A 24,340-nucleotide genomic window follows, 5' to 3' on the forward strand; every position below is an offset into this window, starting at 1 on the left:
GCAGTAGGAACAAAGGCGGAGCGTGAACTCCGCCCACCACGGGGCGTGCTCATGGGCGGGGCGTCAGTGTAGGGCCCGCCCCCAACCCGGAGTAAGAGGCGGGGCGGTGGGCGGAGCGGGCCAATACCTTCCCCGCCCAGAGACCCACCCACGTCTGTGCCTCAGCTTCCCAACGCTGCAGAACTAACTTTCCCTGCTGCTGGTGGTCCCACCACCAAGAGGATACCTGGTGTGGGGATGTCATGGGTTGGGGGCACAGGGTGCATTCAGTGGGGTCCATGAATAGCTCCAGAAGCATGAGCGTGGGTGGGGGGCTGTTGGGCACAAAGGGGAAATTGATGGGGCAGAGTGGTCCGAGGTACCTCTTCCAGGGAGTGGACGTTAGGCCTGGCCTGGATCGGTGGTCACAGACCAGTGTGAGGACTGGAAAGGGCGATAGATCAGTGTCTTGGTGGTGAATTCTTGGGGTGCCACCCACCTGTTCGCCTGACTGCACTGATCCAGGCTGGGAGCAGGGGTGTGGGGCAGCCACCCTGCCAGACTGGCACAGGGGCTGCCTGGGAGGGTACCACTCCCTGTCTCTGACATCCCTGTCTTTCTCCCAAAGGGTGGATCTCACATCCCAACGCTTAACCACTATTCCACCAGGACGAAAGAGAGAGAGAGAGAGAGAGAGAGAGAGAGAGAGAGAGAGAGAGAGAGAGAGAGAGAGAGAGAGAGAGAGAGAGAGAGAGAGAGAGAGAGAGAGAGAGCTTTTTTCGCTCCTGCAGAGTGAAGCCCATAGAGTAAGTTTGGTTTTAGTTTTGATGGTGTTGCGTGGGAAGTGGTGGGGCGGACAGAGTCAGGGATGGTCAGATAGGCCTGGCCCTGTCGTCATCAAGGCGGCAGGACCCTGGCCCCCAGTGGCTCCAGACCATCCTCAGGCAGGACTTCCTGGGGAGGGACGGGCAGCGCTGGCTGGAGTCCGCCCACCGCTTTGTGGCTCAGCAGCAGCTTCCCATGGGGGGCAGGGGCAACAATGTGCCATTAACCCTCAGCTTCTCCAAGCTACCCCTCCCCACCTCGTCCCCCCCACAGCCATTCTGCCCCAACACTGCCACCCCTTGTTGGGGCCTAGTGGAGAAACTGAGACTGAGTGTCAGCAGGCACGGCTGGCTCCCTGGAGAGGGCAGGGGGAGGGGCAAGCCTCTTTTGTACTAATTTTTTTCCGAATTCTCAAGTGTAGGAGATCCGGGTTCTCTTCCAGGAGGGTCAGGGCAGCCCGGAGGCCCACACTAGAGAGGCAGCTATGGGGGTGGTACTTTTCCACTTTGCCAGATGTTCTGGCGCCTCAGCTGTGGGGGTTTCACAACATCTGGCCCCCGCTCCCACTTCCTGTGGCTTAGGCCCTTGCCACAAACTGGAAGTGGTGGGCTGAATGCCTTTGTGGCCTGGAGGCCGGCAGACCCCTCTGGCCCCTGGGTCCCCACAATGGTAGCAGGAGAGCCTTGGAGGAGGGAGCTGGGCGGCCCCCTCAGGCTTGGGCAGTGTGATCTGTGGTTGAGCTGGCTGGCATCGCTGAGCTCCCTACAGGCGGTCACCCTTGGGGCACACTGTCTCTGACCAGTCCTGGAGGGCCAGGCACACACTGGGCTTGAGCTCAGGTGTTTCCAGGCACCCAACCCCCCCACCCCACCCCATCACACCCCAAGCCAGTTCAGGGGGCGGCTGCTTCAGAAATAGCCAGTGACATCAGGCCTTGGGCTGGCCTGGCCCACCTCCGCCTCCACTCCCAAATAGCTCTGCCCACCCCCACCCAGGCCTAGCTTAGCCTAGGCTAGGACAGGGGTCTGAGCACTCAGGGGCCGTTTCTCCAGGGTCTCCTGAGGAGAAATAGATGGTGAGTTCTTCCACCAGAACATGCCTGCCCATTGGACAGCCCCCCACCCAAGAGCCCCATTCACTCAGCCCTTGGAGAGCCCCTGAATCATGCAGGGTGGCTTCTGTCACTGTCTCTGGACACAAACAGCTGGCCTGCCTTAGGACAGAGGGCCATCCCTCCAGGGCAGACTCTAACACCACAGGAGTTTAGTATGCAGTCATGGAGATGAGCCCTAACTGTGGAACACGGGCTCTCCCAGTCTACTGGCCGTGTTCCCTGTCTGAGCATCCAGGCCATGCAGATGTGATCTCTGGCTGCCTTGAGGACGGTCCTGCCTCTGGCCCAGAGCCTGGCACCAGAGGTCTGCGCCTGAGGCCCCGGGGGCCATCAGAGTCAGCTCTCCACACCCAAAAGCTTAGTGCCAGGGCTCCTCGGCCTTGGACACGCCTGTCACCTGACTTTCCCAAGGGTCCTTATACCCATGGGCAGCAGCAGGTCAGCTGGCCCTTGCCCTGGGACACCCCCCCCCCCCAGCCAAACACACCTCCACAGCTTACACTGTCCTGAGCTTCTGTCTCCCAGGATGGAGTGGGTGAGCACAGTACTGGGCCAGCCTGCGGTGGGGGTTCTGGGAGGCGTGGAGGTTTTCAGAGGAGAAAGCAGGTATGTGAAGGATGCCATTCCAAACCTAGGCACAGAGTGTCTGGTCTCTTCCCACAGCTGCTGGGGCTCCCTCTCCAGTCACCTTCACTCCCACACCTACACTGAGCAGTAGGGGTACATGTGTACACACACATATACACACACACACACTCTCTCTCTCTCTCTCTTTCTCTCTCTCTGCTGGTTCCACAACTTCCTCTGGGTGGGTCCCCCCAGGAACGAGAGAGGAATGCTGGGAAGGTCCCACCCTCAAACAGAAGCCCTCTGTGTGTCTCTGGAGACTCCGGGCAGAAGATGGAGGGGGAGGTCCAGGCCTTTAGCAGGAGAGAGGCAAAGCCCAGTGGGCACAGCCTCTGCACGCTTAGCCCAATCCTGCTAGGGCCAGGGGCCCAGGGAGGTCACACGCACACGCGTGTGTCATGACGGCCTGGGTACACAGATGAGCCTGGGTGTATGGATGTGTGTCCTCGTCAAAGTAAGCTTTTGTGGGCCAAGTGGACTTGTCCTTGTCAGTGCGCTGGGCTCAGCCCCCTGACTGCCCCGCAGGCCTGAGCCCCCAGCTCGCAGGACCAGGGGTGGGGAAAGCTTGGGGTCCAGCCTGGGACCCTGAGTACGCTCCTCCCTCCCCGGCCTAGGCGGTCTGCGCTCAGCCGCCGGAGGCTCCCCACTGGGACTCCTGCACCCCGAGGGGGAACCCCGAGGCCTCCCCGGAGGAGGAGGTGATGGGGGGCCAGCGCCCGCGCATTCCCGAGCCCTGAGTCAGAGGGCCGCCCCCTCCGGCCGGGCCCGCCCCCGGCGCGCACGCCCCTCGCTCCCTGGCATTCCCGGGCGGGCCGAGGGCGCGCGGGCGGGGACTCGGCGCGGGCGCCCTCCCGGCCGGCGGCGGCCGCTCCCTGGACCCCCGGAGCCGGCGGCGGCGGTGAGTGGCACGCAGGAGGGGCGCGGTCCCGAGGCGGCTCGCCCGGCGGTCCCGGGGCAGCCGGCTGGCAGCGCGGGGCCGGCTGGACTTTCCGCCGGAGTTCCCCCGGCCGCCCCGGAGGCGGCCCAGCCCCGGATTCCGCCCGGTCCGCGCGCCGCAAAAATAGCCTTTGGCCGGATTAGCGCGTCCCGGCGGCCTGAGCGCGCGGCCGGCCCGGCCCCAGCCCCCGCCGACAGCTGAGGGTCCCGGAGTCCAGGGGTGCCAGGCGTGTCCGGGCACCCCACGTTCCCCTTCCGGCCGCAGCGGGCGGCGTCTCGGCCTGGAACTCACTCGGGCTCCGAGGGCGGAACTTTCCGGGATCGACCCAAGATGGGAATGGTGCCCTAGACGGGGCCGCGGCCACCCGGGCGGGGGGACGGGGCGCGTCTTCCGTTACAGCCCCTGCCCCCGCCTGTCAGCCGCGAACCCGGAGCCAGGAACCGCGTCCCAAAGCCCCCGCCCGCACCCGAGCGGCAGGCCGCGCCACAGCCTGCGGCCACTGCCCAGTGCTTTGGGCAGAAGGGCCTGTTCCGAAGTGGGGTGACAGCTGGACCCCAGCGCTCTGCGCAGGGGGTCGGGAAGCTGGCTGTTTGTCCAGCTGAGCCTGTGTGTGGGGTCTCCCACCCAGCCAGCCTCAGCCTGCATGGTTGTTCCACTGTGAGTCTGTGTGTCTGTCTGGGAGGGTGGGGCTTGGGTCTGGAGGTTGGGGCTCCATGCTGGCATCCCCCGCCCCCACCCCACCATGAGACTTCCTGGTGAAGACAGAACATTCTAGGATGAAACTGGCTTTTCAGGTTTGGCCCCGCTGGATGGGTTGCTGGGGCAGTCCCTTCCTGGGTCTCCCCACCCTTCCAACTACCCTCAGCCCCCTGGCCCCCAACCCCTAAATCGAAGCAGCTGGAGGGGCCGGTGCCCAGTACTGGCTGAGGGGTGCCCTAGACTAAGACTCTTTCACCTGCCTGGGTCCTCTGAGATGGGGTGAGGGAGGTAGGGGTTGCTGGCCCCAGACTGAAGGCCCCTTGCAGCCCCCCTTTGCTGCCTGTCCAGCCCCACCTTCTGCCCAGACAGGCCACCCACCTAAGACTGAGCTGGGGCCCCTCTTCCACTCCCTCCTTCTAGGAACCACCCTGGGCCACAGGATCTTCCCAGCTCCAGGGGCTCTTTGGGGTTCCCCAGCTCTGTCCCTGGGATGTGAGGCCCCCTCTCACTGGCTCCAGTTAGCCGCTGCCCCCACCGGGTATCAGTGACAGACTGACTCTCAGCCCAGACTGGAGTTCCTGGATTTCTAGTGGAGACAGACCTGCTTTATGGGCTGGGGGTGTTTTAGGGCAGCTCCCTCCTCCCCCAGTGGAGATGCCTGGCGGGAAGTGGCCAGTGTGGGGCAGGGCGCCTGTTCCCACAGTCCAGAGCCCGCCTCCCCTTTCCCTAGGGCTTTGGCCAGGCTCTGCAGGGCCTAGAGCCTCTGTCCACTTTTACCCTCAGTTCCTGGACTGGTCAGGGGAGAGGTTTCTAACCCAGTCAAGGTTCTGGGAAGGCATGACTCCTCCCTCTCAGGATCTGGGAAGGTTCACTGGGATCAGGTAGGGTCAGAGCCAATGCAGGTGTGGGGGTGTTGTTCTCCTTGGGCCACCCCCAAGGAGCATTCATGGGGGTCCGTGGGGGCCCTTCTGGGGCATTGTATTGGGGTGCAGCCTCTCCTGGTTCCAGCCAGACCTCTGATTAGGGCCCCTAAGTGCCCATCTCTGAAGGCAGAGTCCTAGCCCACGGGGAAGGCTGTGGGGTCAGGGACTTCTGTCTGGTCATCTCTGTGTGGGCTGGACAGTGGACAGACCCTGCTCCCCCCACCCCAGGGCAGTCATTGCTCTATGCTTTTGGCTCCTCTGCCGGCTGGTGGCCAGGCCTCTACTCAAAACACCATTGCCTCCTGGGAAGCTGGCAGTGACTGTATTTTGGGGTCCTTGGGTGAGTAGAAGGCTGTCTGTGTCTCAGAGGCCTGGAATTAAATGTGAGTGCCTTCACAGATGAGGGCACAGAGGCACCGAGGGGCCAGCTACTTTTCCTCAGCTGCCCAACAGCGTGTGAGGATGCGAACGCCAAGCTGCTGGCTAGCTGGTGGCCCTCACCCCAAGGGAGATCCTGAGCTGGAGGTCAGATTGGGCATCAGGCAGAAGTCAGGATCAGAGATTGGGGTGCAAACAAGGAGTCCTGGGGAGCCAGCCCTCTTGGGACAGTCTGGTGAGCTGAGGACATGACTGGGCAGGTGTCCTAGGTGGGGCCAGTGCCCCAGCTGACCTCGGTGGCATGGCGGACAGCCCCCTGGGTGGGGCCTAGGCGGGGTGAGGCTTGAGGCCTGGCTGTCCATGCCCCAGCCAGCCATCCCTGCTGCTGGAATTGTCCTGAGGGTGTGGGGGGCAGGCTCGAGTGGCTCTGCTGCTTGAGAAGATGAGGGTTCCTCTTTCCAGGTCCCCGATGACCTCACCTCCCTGCCCACACCTGTCACTTGGCCATCTCCTCTCCCTTAGTCCTGAGCCAACTCCAGCTGGTGGTCACTTCTCTTGAGTCGTGGACACCTCAGTGTGTTCTCCCTGCACTGCTTCCTGTCACCTGACCCGTGGCCGACCTTAATTTTATTCCTGTGAGATTCCCTGTGTAACTCCACTGGTGACTGTCAGGCAGGGGACTGGGCTGGGCAGGGGGTGGCTAGGCAGTGTGACCCTGCTGCTGTGGAGATGCGGTTGGAATTCCCCATGAGGGGCTGCTCAGAACAAGAGCCCACTGTGGGGCTGCGGCAGGGGTGGCAAACACTGACCCACTGTCTGCTCCGCACCCTCCCAGCTCAGCCTTTGTCTGCCCTGGGCCTGTCCCCGCCTGCCTGTGGACCCTCTCATGAACCCCACCCACATGAGATCTAGATGGGATGCTGGGTGCAGGGGGCCACCTCCCCATTATAGAGAGGGGGCATCCAGGGAAGGGAGGGTCAGACAAGAGGGGCATGGTGTGGGTTCAGCCTTGGGGCTGCACTGAACGCCTGCCCTCTGTGGCCCGAGTCTCCCCTCTGTTTGCACAGAATCTGGCTGTCCGTCCTGCAGCTTCTAGAATCAGGGTGTGCACCCTGAGGACAGAGGGGAGCAGCAGGGACCAATCTTACCACAGGAAGCTCTCTCTCTCTCTCTCTCTCTCTCTCTCTCTCTCTCTCTCTCTCTCTCTGTGTGTGTGTGTGTGTGTCCCAGTAGCAGGAGTCCTCTGTGTCCCTGGGTGTGGAGGCTCTTAGGGGTGGCTGCCCTACTGGTCTACTAACTTTCCCCCTTTATAGCGGACAGCAGTTTTTTTTGGGGGGAACATCAGCCACTTTTTAGGCTGAGTCATGTGGTAATGAGAGGGGAGGTTATGGATGACGCTGTCCCCCAGCCTCAGACACAGGGGAGGCCCCTAAACTGCTAAGGCGGTCTCTGTCCTGCCCAGGACTTAGTACTTACCCCATGGGCGGTTCTCAATGAGAGAGCGCCGCCCCCTCCAGGCACACAGTTGTCACCTCTGCAGGTGGAGGGGCAGGACACCTGGGCACTGAGCACAGGAAGCTTGGCTGGGTCATAGGGTCTGCCTGGGGCTAGGTGCCCAGGCCTGTGAGGACTGAATGGGTGGCCCTAAGCCCTCTTAGATGCTGCTGTCGGGCACGTGGCTCCCCCTGGTGGCAGCTGCAGGCTCTGCAAGGTTGCTGCCACACCTGCTGCCCCCTCTCCAAGTCTAGGAGGCCTCACCTGCCAGGGTCACCCCAGCCACCCTTCTGCAGGTTCTGCAGGTCTGGAAAGGAAGCATGTGGGGGGGGGGCTCCTGCCTGCATCCCTTTATTCCTCAGCCGATGTACTGTGAGCACCAGTGACAAGACCTGGGCGCAGCAAATTTGGTCACTTTGGACCACATGGTGTGTGTGGTGTGTGTCGGGGTCCACAGCAATAGTGCAGTGAGCCTCAGGGTCAATGCTGAGCCCGGCCTGTGCCCCCAGCTCCCGTGCACCATGACTGAGGCCCGCAGGGACAGCACGAGCAGCCTACAGCGCAAGAAACCGCCCTGGCTGAAGCTCGACATCCCAGCTGCAACGCCCCTGGCCGCAGAGGAGGCCAGCTTTCTGCAGGTAAGCCTGGGCCAGGAGGGGCTTTGGGGACTGCCCTCACTGGCTCTCTCACTCCAGCCCCTTTCCCAGCCGCTGAGACGCCAGGCTTTCCTCCGGAGTGTGAGCATGCCCGCCGAGACTGCCCGAGTGCCCTCACCTCACCCCGAGCCCCGGAGGCCTGTGCTGCAGCGTCAGGCTTCTATCACGCAGACCATCCGCAGGTATCACTTCTGGGGAGCTGCGGCTGGGGCAGGCCCCCAGCACGCGTCACCCTTGCTCTTGTGCCTCCAGCACCCACTGCACCCCTCGGCTCCCCTCAGCCTTTCTCTTGTTCTGTCTCCCCCACCTCCACTGCCGGCCCACCCAGCAGCCGACAGGTCCGCTTTGAGCATGTCCACACATTGCCTTTGTGGGGCCCCCGGGCTGCCCGCAGGGCCCTCCCACAGCGCCGGTCTCTCTCCCGGTCCCTGCTCAGGTACTCACAGCGCATGTGTGTGCCAACGTGTGCATGGTGTGCAACCTCAGAGGGGGCCTGTCCAGCAGGGCAGCTGAGCCCCAAAGCTCCAAAGGGCACCATGTCTCAGCCTGCATGCCCCAATGCTGTGGGCTGCCTGCAGCAGCCACTAAGTTGGGGTCCCCTTGGCCGTGGCGACTACCTGGGTAGGCTCTTGGGTGACATGTTCACCTGAGCGAGGCGGTTGCGTTTCAAGTGGGAATTCCGAGTGGGCTTTGACTGGGCAGGGTAACCAAGCTCGGGCTGTTCTTCCGTCTGCTTAATCAGACCTTGCCTGCTGGACCTGTGCCCAGGAGGAGGGCTTGGGGGCTGAGGAGGGGCCCTGGTGGCACTGTGCTCCCCTGGCAGGGGCACTGCCGACTGGTTCGGCGTGAGCAAGGACAGTGACAGCACACAGAAATGGCAGCGGAAGAGCATCCGACACTGCAGCCAGCGCTATGGGAAGCTGAAACCGCAGGTCATCCGGGAGCTGGACCTGCCCAGCCAGGACAACGTCTCCATGACCAGCACCGAGACGCCTCCCCCACTGTATGTCGGCCCGTCCCAGCTGGGCATGCAGAAGGTGGGCGTGCCTCCTGCCCCACCCCTGACAACATCCCACGCCCCCCTGCCCTGGGGTTGGGGTGGCAGCTGGTGGCTGAGGATGGCAGGAACTCAGCCGGTGGTCATCTGATGGCCCCTAATCCTAACCCTTGGGGAAAGGGTCTCTGGGGGGGGGGGGTTCCCAGGTCCAGGGGGTAGCCTTAAGGCTCCCGGGAAGAACTGACCCCGCTCCACTCAGGCCGGATAGGTTTGGTAAATCACAGTGCCCTTCTGGTGCCTGCTCTAGCCCGACTCCACTGTATCCTCTCCTCCACGCAGATCATCGACCCCTTGGCACGCGGACGGGCTTTCCGCCTGGCGGACGACACCTGCGACGGACTGAGCGCGCCTCACACACCTATCACGCCAGGCGCCGCCTCCCTGTGCTCGTTCTCCAGTTCCCGCTCCGGCTTCAACCGCTTCCCTCGGCGGCGGAAGCGAGAGTCTGTGGCCAAGATGAGCTTTCGGGCTGCCGCCGCGCTGGTGAAGGTGAACCCGGTGAAATGTGCTGACCGTGAGGCGCGGGCAGCCCCTCCAGAGCCACACTCACGCCCCCCACTCACGCGCAGGGCCGCTCGGTTCGCGACGGTGCAGGGCGCAGGGCCCAGCGGCGCAGCTTCACCCCGGCCAGCTTCTTGGAGGAGGACACGGCGGACTTCCCTGATGAGCTGGACACGTCCTTCTTCGCCAGGGTAAGTTCCGGGTGCCGGTGCCTCCCACCTTGCGCCAACCCCGGGCCCTGATCGTGCGTTTTTGCTTAGGAAGGAGTCCTCCACGAGGAACTGTCCACTTACCCGGATGAGGTTTTCGAGTCGCCGTCGGAGGCGGCGCTCAAGGAGTGGGACAAGGCCCCCGAGCAGGCCGACCTCACGGGCGGGGCCCTGGACCGCAGCGAGCTCGAACGCAGCCATCTGATGCTGTGAGTCGCGCACCCTGCGCATCGCGCTGGGGTGGGCTCACGGCCCACAGGGCCCAGGGGAGAGGGCTCCCTGCGTCGCCGGGAGCCAGCCTGGCCATCGTGGCTGGGGACACAAGGCTGGACGTGGAGGAGTCCGCAAGCTGGGGAGGACGCCCGAGGCAGCTCCTAGTTTCCTGACTCCATTATGCCCCAGGGGTCGGCCAGGGCCCCGCTGGGAAGGGACCACAGGAGGACTCCCCCCTTTGGGGGCTGACTATGGCCCCTTCCAGGCCCCTGGAACGCGGCTGGCGGAAGCAGAAGGAGGGCGGCCCGGCGGCCCAGCAGCCCAAAGTCCGGCTGCGGCAGGAGGTGGTCAGCGCAGCAGGTCCACGGCGCGGCCAGCGTATCGCAGTGCCAGTGCGCAAGCTCTTTGCCCGGGAGAAGCGGCCATACGGGCTGGGCATGGTAGGCCGCCTCACCAACCGCACGTACCGCAAGCGCATCGACAGTTACGTCAAGCGGCAGATCGAGGACATGGATGACCACAGGTGAGCAGCAGGTGGGCGGGGCCTGGGGCGGGGCCTGGGGCGGGGCCCGCTGACCCTCCGCCCACGCAGGCCCTTCTTCACCTACTGGCTTACATTCGTGCACTTGCTCATCACCATCCTGGCCGTCTGCATCTACGGCATCGCGCCTGTGGGCTTCTCACAGCACGAGACAGTGGACTCGGTGAGCCCCGGGGTGTGTGGGCTCGGACCAGCACCCTGCCAGCGCCTGAGGCCCCGCCACCCGCTTGATACACGCTCTTACGCAGGTGCTGCGGAACCGCGGCGTCTATGAGAACGTCAAGTACGTGCAGCAGGAGAACTTCTGGATTGGACCTAGCTCGGTGAGGAGAGCGGGCCTGCGGGGCGAGGGTGGCCGGCTGGGCAGGGCGAGGGGCCGGCCATGGTACCATGTGCCACTCGCTCACCCGCAGGAGGCTCTCATCCATCTGGGTGCCAAGTTCTCCCCCTGCATGCGCCAGGACCCACAGGTGCACAGCCTCATCCGCACAGCACGAGAGCGCGAGAGGCACTCGGCCTGCTGCGTGCGCAACGACCGCTCGGGCTGCGTGCAGACCTCGGAGGAGGAGTGCTCGGTGGGTGTGCGCGCAGGGCTGCCGCCCTCTCTGTGCCATGTGTTCATAGGGAGCTTGCAGGGCACCGCTGCCGGGTCTGTGCAGGCCCCTTGCACATTCCTCCTGTACCCCCCCAAACTGCTCTTCTAGCGAAGCACTTAAGACCACTGGTGTGTGGCATCTTGGTGTGTCCCTTTGAGCACGTGTCCCTTTTGTGTGCCTGCGTCTTTCTTAGTCATTAAGTAATTTAAAAAAAAGTCCCATCCATTGCTTGAGGATCATAGTTCTTACCACTTCCTTCATTTGGGGGCTGTTTTGCAATTTTAACAATACAAATTATGCTGTTGAAAAACGTCCTCTGGATCAGAAATTCTGGAGGCCGAGCTGTGGGGTCAGAGGCTGCCAGCCCCTGCTCCCACCCCCAGGATCTGAGCAGTTCATTTGGACCCTGAGCTACCTGAGCCCCTCTTGCTGCCAACTTGGGGCTGAACCCATGTCTCTCACAGTCCACCCTGGCTGTTTGGGTTAAGTGGCCCGTCCACCCCAGTGCCCCAGACCTCGATGGCCACAAGAGGCAGTTTGGTTCCGTCTGCCACCAGGACCCCAGGTGAGTCCCCGTAGCTACTCACCTATGGGAACAGGGCTGTACAGTGGGTGGGTCTGACCAGGTGCTGTGATCCTGCAGGGTGTGTGATGAGCCCTCTTCCGAGGACCCTCATGAGTGGCCTGATGACATCACCAAGTGGCCGGTGAGTGAAGATCCTTGGGGTGCCACCTTCTCGTGGGGTGGGATCACCCTCACATCTTTCCCATCAGTGAGAGTCCTAAGGCCTTCACTTAGGCCTCTTAGTAGATGGTATGAGCAGGGCCGGCAGATGTGGAGGGCTGGGGACTCAGGGTGTGGGTACAGTGGCCTGTGCAAAGCCCAGGGTGGGCCCTGTTCTACCCTTGGAGCTGCCTGCACCCTTCCCCCAAGTGTGGAATAATGGCAGGGTTGGGAGGCCATTACCCAGCTGCTGTTCATCCCCATCTCTGACCCAGATCTGCACGAAAAGCAGTGCTGGGAACCACACCAACCACCCCCACATGGACTGTGTCATCACCGGCCGCCCCTGCTGCATCGGCACCAAGGGCAGGTGTGTGTGTCTACAGGAGGGAGTGCACACAGGCTTGTGTGTGCTCACAGGTGCCTGGGAGATGGGTGCGTATGCATGTGTGTGCAAACTTGCAGAACAGGGTGGACACATGCGTGCAGGCACAAAGAGGGACATGTAACTGAAGCAGCAGATTTAGCTGTCTGCAGCCACTGAAGGCAGGCAGGACTGGAGTGTGCCCCTCTGTCCCTGGGGCCTCAGTTCTCTGACACGGATACCCTCCCACCTGGCCCTGTCTCGACAGGTGTGAGATCACCTCCCGGGAGTACTGTGACTTCATGAGGGGCTACTTTCATGAAGAGGCCACACTCTGCTCACAGGTAGGGATTGGGTGGGGCAGAGTGAGGTGCCCACCCCTTGCCTGGGTGCTGACAGCCCTTCTGTGCAGGTGCACTGCATGGATGATGTTTGTGGGCTCCTGCCCTTCCTCAACCCCGAGGTCCCTGACCAGTTCTACCGCCTCTGGCTGTCGCTCTTCTTGCACGCAGGGCAAGTGACACCCTGGGTGGGGTGGGTGTGGGTGTGGAGTCGCCGGGCTGGAAGAGCGTGCCCACTCTGCTGGCTGAGCACCCCCTGCCCTCCCCACCTCAGGGTCCTGCACTGCCTGGTGTCCGTCTGCTTCCAGATGACCATCCTGCGGGACCTGGAGAAGCTGGCTGGCTGGCATCGCATCTCCATCATCTACCTGCTGAGCGGCATCACTGGGAACCTGGCCAGCGCCATATTCTTGCCATACCGGGCGGAGGTGAGCCTCTCGGGGGGAGATGCTCATGCACGCGCCCCACGCCAACAGTGGCCTGGGGCCTTCTCTCTCTCTGGCCCTTGGTGCTGACGGGCACCTAGCCTCAGCACCCCAATTCCCACAGGTGGGCCCGGCTGGCTCGCAGTTTGGCATCCTGGCGTGCCTCTTCGTGGAGCTCTTCCAGAGCTGGCAGGTCCTGGCGCGGCCCTGGCGCGCCTTCTTCAAGCTGCTGGCCGTGGTGCTCTTCCTCTTTGCCTTCGGGCTGCTGCCCTGGATCGACAACTTCGCCCACATCTCCGGCTTCGTCAGTGGCCTCTTCCTCTCCTTCGCCTTCCTACCCTACATCAGCTTTGGCAAGTTCGACCTGTACCGCAAGCGGTGCCAGATCATCATCTTCCAGGCTGTGTTCCTGGGGCTGCTCGCGGGCCTTGTGGTCCTCTTCTACTTCTCCCCTGTGCGGTGTGAGTGGTGCGAGGCCCTCACCTGCATCCCCTTCACCGACAAGTTCTGTGAGAAGTACGAGCTGGATGCGCAGTTGCACTGAGCCGGCCCGGGGGGTGGGGGCTGCGTCTGGCCAAGCTCCAGCAGGCCTGGAGCCCCGTGCCAAGGCTGCCCCTGCCCCTGGCGGGAACCCTGTGTGACTCAACACAGACCTCGTGCCTTGTTCGTTTCTGAACCCCCTTGAGCTGCCATGTTCGTTATGCTACCTTCTAACGAGTCTCTGGACAACCACCTCATGTGACCAGTAAACCGACGGGAGCGTTTTAGCTGCCAGTACCTTGGTACTCCCTGCCTCCTCCTTCAGGGTCTGGTTTGGGGGGGGCGGGGGCGGTGACCACACACATGGCACCTGCCCACTGGTGACTGGGAGGGATAATGGGGAGACCCCGACTTTGGGTTCTACTTTTTGCCTCTTGCTCCCTCCTTTTCAGAGTGAGGCCTGAGAAAACCTGGTCCAGCAGCTCAGCCCGCCCCCTGGCTGGACAAGATCTGGCAGGAACAGTGAGGTCGGGGATACTATGTGGCCCTAGAACTCAGATGAAGTGACATGTACCTTGAGGCCCACCTGCTCCCAACCTCCCTGATGGGCAGCATCTTTCCTTCCTGCCCAGGAGAGTGTAGCCTTTTGACTTTAACACCAAAGAAACCTATATAGATTTATTTTGTATACAGGGTATACCCATAGCCCTGTGGGGTCCACATGTGCCAGGTTTAGGTCTTGGTAGGGGGTGGGGGGCCAGGCCGAGTGAACAAGAGAAGCATGAGGGCTGATTTTGTCAGATGGAGGAGGCAGAGCCTGCAGGGGAGGCTGTAACCTGGTGTCTGAAGGAGGCAGTACCAGGGCAGTGACCCGCTTAGCCCCCACCCCTCTGTTGTCCTGGCAGGGGTTAGGGTGGGGGGGGTTCATTTTTGCCTCAGTTTTTTGATGAAAGAGACTTCATCCCGATTCCGGATGCCGTAACTGAAAGAGGAGGAAAGTGGGGTCTGACTACAGTGATACCCACCTGGGCTGTGTGGGGAATAAAAAGGTTTGGGAGTACGGGGGAGGGGGCGCGGGCAGAGTGAGAGTTTGATTCATGCTGGCCAACAGGAGGCCTTTCCCTCCTACTCGTTCTTGGTCCTTCCACCTGGCCCGGGCAGCCATAGGACGCAGGGCCTCCGGCAGTGGCTTTGGGAGCCTGAGCCCTTGCCTGAATGCCCAAGAGTTCAGTGAAGCACTGAACGGCCAGCAGAGGGCAGGGATCAGCCCCTCTCACACTGTGGCCCAGTACGTACTCTCGGAGCTGCTTCGTGTCCTCCGTGAGCTTCTCTCCTGTGAAGGTCAGGTGGTAGGTTCTCCACACATAGGACCTGCGAGAGAGGGTGCTGGGAAGCAGGGGGCACTCTTCCTGCAGGAGGTGCACACCAGCCACAGGCAGCTGCAGGCTGCGGAGGAGCTTGTGCAGAAAAGCACTGGCTAGGAGGGTGGGCTCTGCTAAGCTGGGTTGCCTACATCTAGGGAGACCACTTCTGGTCACGCTGGAAACCCCCAGAGGTGACCTGGAGAGACCATTCCAGCAGTGAGGGTGGGAGGCACAGAGGAGTGTGCTCAGAGAGAAGATGGATGTGTCCTGCAGACAGGTTGCGGCTTAGTCACGTGGCACTGGAGACAGCTGCCTTCCCCACTCACCAGCTGATGTGCCGGATGCCACCTTCTCGCTCCTGGCGGAGCTGCATGTATCTCTGAATGGCCTTCTTCAGGTCCAGGACCGTGGCATTCTGCACCACGACCACAGCTGCAGCCAGGGACACAAGGGGGAAAGGATCCTGGGTCGGTGGGCACCACAAGCCAGTCCTGATGCCCCCTGCAACCCCCAGGAGGGCACTTGCTTACGCATGACCTCTCCGTCCATCTTGCACACGCGGACTGTCATGGCCTGGCCGTACTCCAGCGCTATCTGGGAGTTGACCTCTTCTAAAGTAACCTAGAAGGGAAGACAGAAGCTTACCGCTCTCCCCATCCCAAGCGACCAGGAGCAAACACCGACAGGCCAAAACAGGGTACCTGTGTTTTAGGAGCCCCGGTGGCAGAATGTTAAAACCGTGGCCTGCTAACCCCAAGGTCTGCCTGTCTAAACCACCAGCAGCCCCATGGGAGGAAAATGAGGCTTTCAGAGGCACAGATGTACCCTGGCTTTAAAAAAAAGTCGCCATTAAGTCGGAATCCACTCCACAGCGGTACATTTTTGCATTTTTAGGGGGTGTGATTTAGGAAATGCAAAGGCAGAGAGACCCAAGTTAGGGCTCTTGGCTTCTCTGCACCCCGATCTCACATTGCACCCACACTTGGAGGCCCAGCGTGGATTGACGTTCCGTGGCAACGGCGGCACAGAGCAAGGCTGGAGGGGCGACCGGGCGTGTGCCCCACCCGGGGCGTCCTCCAGCCCGGGGCGCCCACAGGGCCTCGGGGTCCGCCCTTGCCCGGCCGTGCACCTGGATCGGCAGGTCGCAGAGCAGCGGGTCCTGCACCACCATGGCGAGCCCCTCCTGGAACACGTCCACCACCTCCGAGTGCGGCAGTGCCTCGTCGTCGTCCTCATCGTCCTCGGGCCGCGCCGCGGCCTCTGCCCGCTCCAGGTCCGCGTCTGCCGCCAGGCTCTGGGTCCCGGCAGTCTGGGTCCGGGTGCTCCCGCTGGGAAACTGTGGTCCTCAGAGCGAATCCAGGCGGCCATTGGCGCTCCTGGGGCCGGAGCGGCCGCCATGGCCAATGAGAAGAGCGAGTCCGTTCTGCCGCAGGGCCCGCTGGGAGCGCGAGTCCTGAGTGTCTATTGGTGGGATGGAGGGGCGGGGCACGCCTAAGCCAATGCGAGCTCGAGGCGGGCGGGCGCTTGCCCTGAGCCGCCGCGGAGGCTGCTGGGAGTTGAGCGCACTCTGAAGCTTCCCGGAAGCGCGATCACTTCGCTATCATGCTGCTCTTCTGCCCGGGCTGTGGCAACGGACTGATCGTGGAGGAGGGCCAGCGCTGTCACCGCTTCGCCTGCAACACCTGTCCATACGTGCACAACATCACCCGAAAGGTGGGGCGCGCTGTCAGCCAGCGCACGCCCAAGGCCGCGCTGCCTCTGCCTCTGGCCTCTCGCGGGTCCGGGTAGCCCCGCGCCGAGTCAGGTCCCGGGAGTCTGGACCCTTCGGTGGCCTGGGCCACCTCGGAGTCAAAGATAAATTCCGCCCGCCCCTCGGAGTTCGCTTCCCGCTGCCCTCGCTGCCCGACGGTTATTGGTCTCCAGCAGCGCCGGCCCGGAGCGCCTTCCGCACTCGGAGCTGCAGCCGCAGTGCGTTTGCTCTGGTTGGTCTCCTTCGGGGAGATTGGACCGCGCGACTTTGGTAGTCCGGCTGGACCAAACCGTTCTAAGACTGCTGCCCTCTTTCCAGTTTGCCCTCGGTTTTATGTTTTGCGTGGGACTGATCACCGTACACGCTGAGCAATCGTGCTCACGTGCTTTGATGGTTACTCCGACAACTTCAGCTGCGGGTGGATGGAGGGTTTTCTCTGTCTCCGATGTGAGAACACCCGGAATGAGAAGCCCGCATGCCTGTCATTCCCATTTGCTAACCAGAAGGCCTTGGAATGCGCTGTGTTATAAGTGGTTAATGTTTTAGTGTTCCCGTGGTAAAACATTTTGAACACTGTGTTTCAGAAGTTGAGTGCGTTGGCACTCCCTTATGCCTGGTGTTTGCACAGTACTCCACGACTGGGGGAATTTAACGTCCAAAACGGAGAAGAATGGGACTTTAAGTAACTGAAGTTTCCAATTGTAACCTGCTTTGAAAGCTCTTGCCATCTGCGTGGGGAGTGTATGGCTACCCCGTTAAGTGGTAACTGTTTAGCGCTCCCCTGCCTCCCCCACTCCACAGTTTCATTTTATTTTTTACCCTTTTCCTGGGAGTTCTTACAGATATTCTGACATTCCATAGTTCCATCACCTCAAGCAGTATTGTAGAATCGCTTCCACAGTTTCAAAACATTCTTCTTGAACTTGATACCAGCTCTCCTTTATCCCCTCCCACCCCATTAGCTGACCTTTTATCTGTTTCATCTTCGATTAGCAAATATCTCGGAGAGGTGGGCAAGGATGAAGGCTGAATCTAACCCAGTTTTCGTCCTCATCCTCCCAGACTGACTGCAAAAACCCTCCCTCTCTCCCCAGTGGGCAACTTGATGGGACCCTGTGTACAAGGAGGAAGCCCTGTCTGGTTCTGTGCCCCCCTCACAATTGTTCTTTGGTTTGAGTCCATCCGTGGACTCAGACAAACCTGCTGCAGATTCTGTAAGGCCCAGTGGCAAGGCAGAGCTTGTCCTGGGAGGGCAGGAACTTGGTATAGACAGCCCCACTGCCTATGGGAGGAAGTAAGTCTGGGCAGACACTCCAGGGCCCTGTGGTCTTGGTGGCTCAGAGTTTGTACTAGTGACTTCCTTGTCCTGTAGGTGACAACCCGGAAGTACCCCAAGCTGAAAGAGGTGGATGACGTTCTTGGAGGAGCAGCTGCCTGGGAGAATGTAGACTCCACTGCAGGTGAGAGAACTTTCTTAGGTGTCCAGCGGTACGGAAGCACCAGGCTACCTGGTGGTCTTCCTGGCAAAGGCTCCCTCATTGCGATGGGGCTTCAAAGAGTAGAAAACACGTACTGTCTTCCTTTAAAAGTGCACTTGTCCCAGCATCTGCTGCTGCCAGCTCGGCATCACGGAGACCGGGCCAGATTCTCCAGGACCCCTTGCTGAGCCCTTGGAGAGGGCCTTGGAGAGCCCCTGGCCTTGTGGGGCTGATGGCAGCTCATGGGTTGTGCTAGAATGAAGTGACTTGTATTGCTGGGATTCCAGAAGCACTTGGCTTACAGTAACTATGGCCATGCTAGCAATTTAAGGAGACTGGATGATCTTTCTGCTTAAATATAGAGGGGAGGAAATAGGTTAGCATTTTTCTTTTTTCCGCTCATTGGGAAACATACAGATGACTAAATCAAAGAGATACACTTGTGGAATTTGCCATGCATGCATACATGCACACACACACAAACTCACTTGAGTGGATTCTTTATTTTTTTAATCATTTTATTGGGGGCTCATACAAGTCTTATCACAATCCATATATCCATCCATTGTGTCAAGCACATTTGTAGCCATCATCATTCTCAAAACATTTGCTTTCTACTTGAGCCCTTGATATCAGCTCCTCATTTTCCTCCCTCCCTCCCCTCACCCCCTCCCTCATGAACCCACTTGAGTGGATTCTGACAGACTCAGTGACCCTACAGGACGAGTGGAACCACCCTCCTGTTTTCCAAGGGAAGCCTCATTTTTCTCCCACTTGATGGTTGGTGGATTTGAACTGCCATCCTGTGGTTGGCAGCCTCTCACGTCACCCACGGAACCACTAGAGCCATCGAATTAGCCACGGGAAATGGAATGTGCACTGAATGTTCCAGCGTTTTGAGAGTGTTGTTGGTTACTCAAAGGATCCCTGGTGGCAAAACAGGGTAGGCACTGAGCTGCTAATGGCAATGGCGAAGTCTGCAGTTTGAAACCCCCAGCTCCCCCACCCCACAGGAGGGAGATGAGGCTTTCTGCCCCATTGAAGAGTTACAGTCTGTTACCCACATGGACAATTCTGCCCTCCCTGTAGAGGCACTGAGTCAGATGGCCTTGAGTGTGAAGATGCCCCTGAGGCACTTTGTAAGGAATGGGGTGTTTGCTGAGCTCCTAAGAGTGGCCCGAGGGCAGGTTGCACCACTGGTTTCTGAACACAGTGGGGAGGGGTGGTCTCAGGCTTAGCATGAGAAAGCCAGTTAGAAACCTAGGGTGTGGGTGTGGGCCCAGAGTCACCTACCCCTCTCCCCAACCGGTTTCCATCCTGGCAGGAGCAAAAGGTGGGGCCCTGAGAGCCCAGAAGGGTGTTTTCAAGGCCCCCTGTCCTCTGGGACCTGAGCACGTGGGAATGATGTCACTGGTAGTGAATTTCAGGGGAGAGGTAGGTGCCTGTTAGGAAGGTCAGGTTAGCAGAGGCCCTCGCCACCTCCTTCAGGTGCTCTGATCCTGAGCAATGATGCGGGGAGGAGGTGGGGGCATATCTGACCTGTGGTTTCCCCATTGCCATGAGGCAGGGGTCAGACACGCCTCCATGCCCCCTCCTCCTTTACCTATTCTCACCCACTCCTTCGCCCACAGCACGTGACATCTCGCTGGGCTCCTTAATTCACTGCAGCCGCCACACAAAGCCTCAGTAGGGAAGTCAGTAGGGTACCACAGTGAGGAGCAGTAAACAGTAGGGATGCAGTCTTTGACCTCCTCAGCCAGCATTTAGGTCTCTCTGGTCCTCAGTCTTAGCCGGGTAGTCCCTTGGCCTTTGCCTCCGTGGCCCAGGAAGCCAGCGGCCTGTCGCTCTGTCCCACAGTTCCCTAGTCTGGTGTCCCACAGTCTCTGCGCTGCTCCTCTGAACCTCTGAGTCACAGTCTCCGGTACATTGGTCCCAGTGGCCTCAACCACTGGGCGTGCTCAAGTCAGGCCCTAGCCCCACCTTACTCATGTAGCGGAGAACTCCGTCCAGTGTGGTTCCCAGCCACAGGCCTGGAGCCCAGAGATATAATCCATCCCATACAGAGTGAGGGAAGGTCTTATCTCACTGGGTTACAAGTGTGTTTTTCTTGTTGCCAGAACCGTGCCCCAAATGCGAGCACCCCCGAGCCTACTTCATGCAGCTGCAGACCCGCTCCGCCGATGAGCCGATGACCACCTTCTACAAGTGCTGCAATGCCCAGTGTGGGCACCGCTGGCGGGACTAGGGCCAGGCTGGCCGGGCAGCCCTGTCTGCTCTTGTGTGGCCTCGGGGGCCATGCTTCGGAGCCTGAAGACTTACAGACCCTTTTGAGGTGACGAGACGCCGCAGCCCCTGTGCAGTCGGGATGGGCAACTTCATTTCTGCCCAGGGAGTTCTTGTTGCATGAGCAAGGACCCCCACCGCTACGTCTGCCATGTTTAAGGTCTGGGCAGCTGACGCCTTCCTTCGCCACCGTCCACGCTCGTCTGTCCATACTGTCCATGCCAATAGTCAAGCGGAGCCCTCAGCCTCAAACATGACATCTGCCTCCACCTCGAAGCGTTCCTTGGGAACCTGTTTAATAAACATGCAGCCTGAATATTAATGTGTTTATTCTTGTTATTCTATTTTTCAAAACATGGGGTTTAAGGCCTGCCTTCCAAATTGCCCCTGGATGAGCGTGAAGCACCAGCCTCCCTGTCTTGTGTGCAGTGCTTAACTGCTTGTGCCACCTGGGACACTGATTTGGGTCCTAGGACTGTGTTAAATATCGTAGGCTTTAAAACACTTTAAGGATTAGATTTAATTAGATTGTTTTATTTTAATTTGACAGTGCTTTTAAAAAAATTTAATAGTTTTTTTACTTGTTTCAATTTCCTCTAAAGACCAGGACGCCTCAGGACAGTGGGGAAAGTGGTTGTTCTTCAGGGCAAATGCAAATCTCTTCAATGATGGATTCTTGATTATTAAATCACAGGGCTCCCTCTGCCCTTGAGTCTCACTTCTGTAAACCTCTGCCGTGGAGCAGGGCTCAGACAGGCCCGCACTCCATCCCCACCCAGCCCACAACACTGCTTCTTTACCGGGCTTAGAAGTTCAGGGTGGTCACACAGCTTGCGGTCACCCGTGGTTACTGGGGGTTTATTAGGGAAGTTAACAGTACAGTATTTAGTCTACAACAATGGCTCTTTGCAGCCAGTACCCAAGTGTCTCTGGTCCTCGGCCTCTCAGCCACGTGGTCACTTGGCCTCTCCCTCCGCGGTCCAGGAAGCACACCTGCCACTCTGCCACACAGCCACATAGTCTGCGCTGCACCTCTGCTGTCTCACGGTCTCCTTGCCTCGGCCTCTGGTCTCAGCCTGGCTCCTTGGCTCTGCCCCGTGGTCTCTGCCACAGGCTCTGGTGCAGTGGTTCTCAACCTTCCTAATGCCGTGACCCTTTAATACAGTTCCTCATGTTGTGATTCCCCCCAGCCCTAAAATTATTTTCATTGTTACTTCACGACGAATTTTGCTACTGTTATGAATTGGATGCCCCCTGTGAAAAAGTTATTCAACCCCCCAAAGGGGTCACGACCCACAGGTTGAGAACCACTGCTCTGGTGCCTCTAGCCTTAATGCTGCCGCTTCAGAGATCTTGGGTGTGCCCCATTGTTGACTCGTATTCCAAGGGTCCTGGGATTTCTCTGGGTCCTAGGTGGCACTTCCACACCGAGGAATGGCTTTGAAGGAGATGGGCTTTTGTCAGCTGACCGCACCCCTAAGAAAACAAAGTGGGGAGGCTTAGCCGTACCCTCTTCTAAGGTGGAAATTGAACCCCACCTTAATCTTGTCATAAGCATGGCAGAGAAGTCCCTCCCAAATGGGATTATAGGCATAGACATAAGGGCTAGACTTTGTTACATCACACAGGATTGACAGGATTGCATCTGTCTCTCTAGTATTGATGTGGTCGTTCCAGGCAGCTTGGTAGCTGTTTTGTTGGAACACACTGACCAGGTGGTAGGTCTTTTCCTCTTGTTGGCTCTTTCCCCCAAAATCTCCATTCCCAAGTCTGATGCTTTCAGTTGAGGCCAGTGATTGTGGGGTGTCCGCTTCTGGTGTTTGAATTTGTTGTTGGGTGTGGCATGGACAGGTGTGACACGCAGACCCTCCAGCCAGCCTGCCTGACTGTACCTTAGCTTAAATCCCATACCTTCCTTTCGGCAACTGTAGACCGGGGACAGTAAATGTATTTCAGAGGTTTGCCAACTTGTAGAAGGGGCCAGGTAGTGATCGTGTTAGGGTCAGCTGACTCCAACAGGTAGTAGTAATGAACGAATGTACCCTTCGCGATCATGTCGATTAGTGAGGAGCGTGGATGGCATTTTGATTAATTGGGGTTCAAAGTCCAAGGACGACTGGTGACATGGGGGTCAGAGGTCGGGTTACTCACTGGAGAGCCGGCAGTTCAGCCCGTGTGCCCACAAGATTGTACAGCTCTGCCAGCCCTACAGAGCAATTCAACTCCCCAGAGATTGACCGGAGTCGGAGCCCACCCACTGCAGGGGGCCTGCAAAGATTCATGCTAGTGATAGTTCCATTCCAAGAGGCCCCGTGAAGTATGAGTGGGGGTGGCCATTGAGTAGCCGCACATGGCAGCCTCCGATGTCTCTGCAGAGTCCCTGTGGGTGAGCGGGACAGTGGAAAACCACAGAGGTTACCAGAGATCGGCTTCACAAGTCTCGTGACTTTGACCCGCTAAACCCTGTACAGCTTCATGCATACTTTTACCACCAGGGATCAGAACATGTGATCTATGGATTTCACATCCATCTGGCTGTGAGGATTAGGTTTCCGCAATGGCTTTTAAATGTGTCCACCTGGAGTTAGTGGGGACCCCCGTGGCATAGTGGTTGCTTGCCAGGCTGCTCACCGCAAGGTCGCCTTAAAAACTTAGTCTTGGAACCCACAGAGGCAGTGCTGCCCTGTCCTATAGGGTCGCTGTCAGAATCGACTTGATGACCGTGGGGTTTGAGTTGGGGAGTTGGTTATCCCACGGTGGCAGGGTACGAAGGCCCTTCCCACATGAAGAAACCCCCCACAGCTGAGATGTGTCCATCACCTCCCTGGGGCCATCAGGAGGCAAGGACACCTCTTAAAGGCACCTGCTTTGTCATGGATCCTGAGACTGGCCTCTGACAGGCTTAACCACAGAGCAGCTCTGCTCGCCCCGAGGCTGGCACGTGGGCATTCCTTCTCCCTGCCCTGTGTTGGCTGTAGGCCGTCCTGACTCATTGAACACCCTGTCCATAAATAGCCTTCCTTGGCTGGCTTACAAGCCAGTCCTTCAGAAACTTGAGTGCCTTATGGCCTGGCTTTCCATCAGCTTCTGCTGCCGCCACCGCCCTGCTTCCCAGGCACTGATTGGTCTGACTCGCTTCTCTGTGAGTTGGGGCTGGTCTGGGAACTTGCACTGAGCACAGCCGTGGGCGCCCAGGGTTTCGAAGCCCACTCCCTGGCTTGATGTATGGTCAGTGCACCGCCATCAAAGCCGTCACAGTGCAGAAGGGCAAGGCCCTTGTCGCTCGCAGCTCACGCTCCAGGAGGAGGGACTTGGAGGCCACGCCTGCACCCGACCGCGTGGTCGGTCCTGCGCACGGACGTGGGGATTTCATGATGTGGGTCACGGAATTTCACCCTTGGACACGTCTTTGAAAGCTGTGGAAAGACACAAAGCTGTCCGGGCGCTCTGTGCAGAGATGCGGGTGTGCAGGCTCCGGGGGCTGTCGGTTTCCCCCAGGGCTGCTTTCTGGGGAGGGGTGCTGGCTCCTGGCTGTGCCCTTGTGGTACTTGAGCCCCACCCCGGGGCCCTGCCCCATCCCGATTGATCTCTGAATCTGATTTCTATTTCACTCCTGTGGGCAGCTGGGTGGGTGTCAGCAGGGCGGGCCTCCCTTGGGTTTCCTGGGGCTTTGGGCTGACTTTGCAGTTAGCAGCGCAGCGGGCTCCTCACAGGCACCTAGCCTGTCCGATGGAGTGCGCCTGACAGCGGCCCCATGGGACAGAGCAGACGCCCTCTCAGGGGTCTCGACCCCTTTGGGGGTCAAACGATCCTTTTACAGGGTCGCCTAAGACCATCGGAAAACAGATATTTCCAATGGTCTTAGGAACCGAGACTGCGCTCCTCTCTCTGACCCACATGCTAATACCCTGCGTGAAGACTGTTACTCATGAGTAATACTGTTACCCATGATACACCAAGCTTCAAGACAAAAATCTCACTTATTTGTAATTACTAATAACTATTTCATAATCTATAATTACATATTGTTTTTTGTGATTCATCACTATGCTTCAATGACGTTCAATTTGTAGCAATGAAAATACATCCTGCCTATCAGATATTTACATGACGATTCATAACAGTAGCAAAATTACGGTTGTGAAGTAGCAACGAAAATAATGTTATGGTTGGGGGTCAACACAACACCAGGAACTGTATGAAAGGGTCGAGGCTTTAGGAAGGTTGAGAAGCACTGCTCTAGAGGGACAGGCAGTCTCATCTCTTCTCCTTGAAGCAGCTGGGGGGCTCGAACCATGAGCCTTCCCTTCACAGTCCAGTGGTTTACCTGCAGCACCACTAGGACTCCCTTCATACACAGATAGATGGAAATGCGCCCTTAT

General features: G+C 59.4%; 3 protein-coding genes across 7 annotated transcripts; 2 read left to right on the forward strand and 1 right to left on the reverse strand.

Annotated features, from left to right (window-relative positions):
• Nucleotides 1-3,295: 3,295 nt before the first annotated feature.
• On the forward strand, nt 3,296-13,388 carry RHBDF1 (rhomboid 5 homolog 1). Of its 5 annotated transcripts, none has more exons than XM_075564532.1 (18): nt 3,296-3,443; nt 7,486-7,614; nt 7,672-7,814; nt 8,456-8,669; nt 8,969-9,178; nt 9,259-9,381; nt 9,451-9,608; nt 9,878-10,135; nt 10,205-10,316; nt 10,402-10,476; nt 10,567-10,728; nt 11,214-11,314; nt 11,393-11,456; nt 11,749-11,843; nt 12,106-12,181; nt 12,250-12,350; nt 12,453-12,606; nt 12,711-13,388. In XM_075564532.1, the coding sequence occupies exons 2-18, from the start codon at nt 7,498-7,500 to the stop codon at nt 13,242-13,244; spliced, it is 2,697 nt and encodes an 898-aa protein (XP_075420647.1). In that variant the 5' UTR covers nt 3,296-3,443; nt 7,486-7,497; the 3' UTR covers nt 13,245-13,388. The 5 variants fall into 5 exon arrangements, with proteins under 5 accessions (XP_075420647.1, XP_075420648.1, XP_075420649.1 ...); XM_075564533.1 differs by having other exon boundaries at nt 7,684-7,814; XM_075564535.1 differs by having other exon boundaries at nt 3,297-3,443; nt 12,728-13,388.
• Nucleotides 13,389-13,747: 359 nt separating this feature from the next.
• On the reverse strand, nt 13,748-15,796 carry SNRNP25 (small nuclear ribonucleoprotein U11/U12 subunit 25). The gene is made up of 5 exons (XM_075564537.1): nt 15,577-15,796; nt 14,978-15,068; nt 14,774-14,879; nt 14,380-14,454; nt 13,748-14,065 (listed from the first exon to the last, which is right to left on the reverse strand). Exons 1-5 carry the CDS (start codon nt 15,616-15,618, stop codon nt 14,008-14,010), a joined length of 372 nt encoding a protein of 123 aa, XP_075420652.1. The 5' UTR covers nt 15,619-15,796; the 3' UTR covers nt 13,748-14,007.
• A 208-nt stretch (nt 15,797-16,004) lies between these two features.
• On the forward strand, nt 16,005-20,274 carry POLR3K (RNA polymerase III subunit K). The gene is made up of 3 exons (XM_075564538.1): nt 16,005-16,160; nt 17,570-17,657; nt 19,793-20,274. Exons 1-3 carry the CDS (start codon nt 16,050-16,052, stop codon nt 19,918-19,920), a joined length of 327 nt encoding a protein of 108 aa, XP_075420653.1. The 5' UTR covers nt 16,005-16,049; the 3' UTR covers nt 19,921-20,274.
• Nucleotides 20,275-24,340: the final 4,066 nt, after the last annotated feature.

This window comes from Tenrec ecaudatus, chromosome 12 (assembly GCF_050624435.1).
Source record: "Tenrec ecaudatus isolate mTenEca1 chromosome 12, mTenEca1.hap1, whole genome shotgun sequence".
In the NCBI taxonomy this organism is placed as follows: Eukaryota; Metazoa; Chordata; class Mammalia; order Afrosoricida; family Tenrecidae; genus Tenrec; species Tenrec ecaudatus.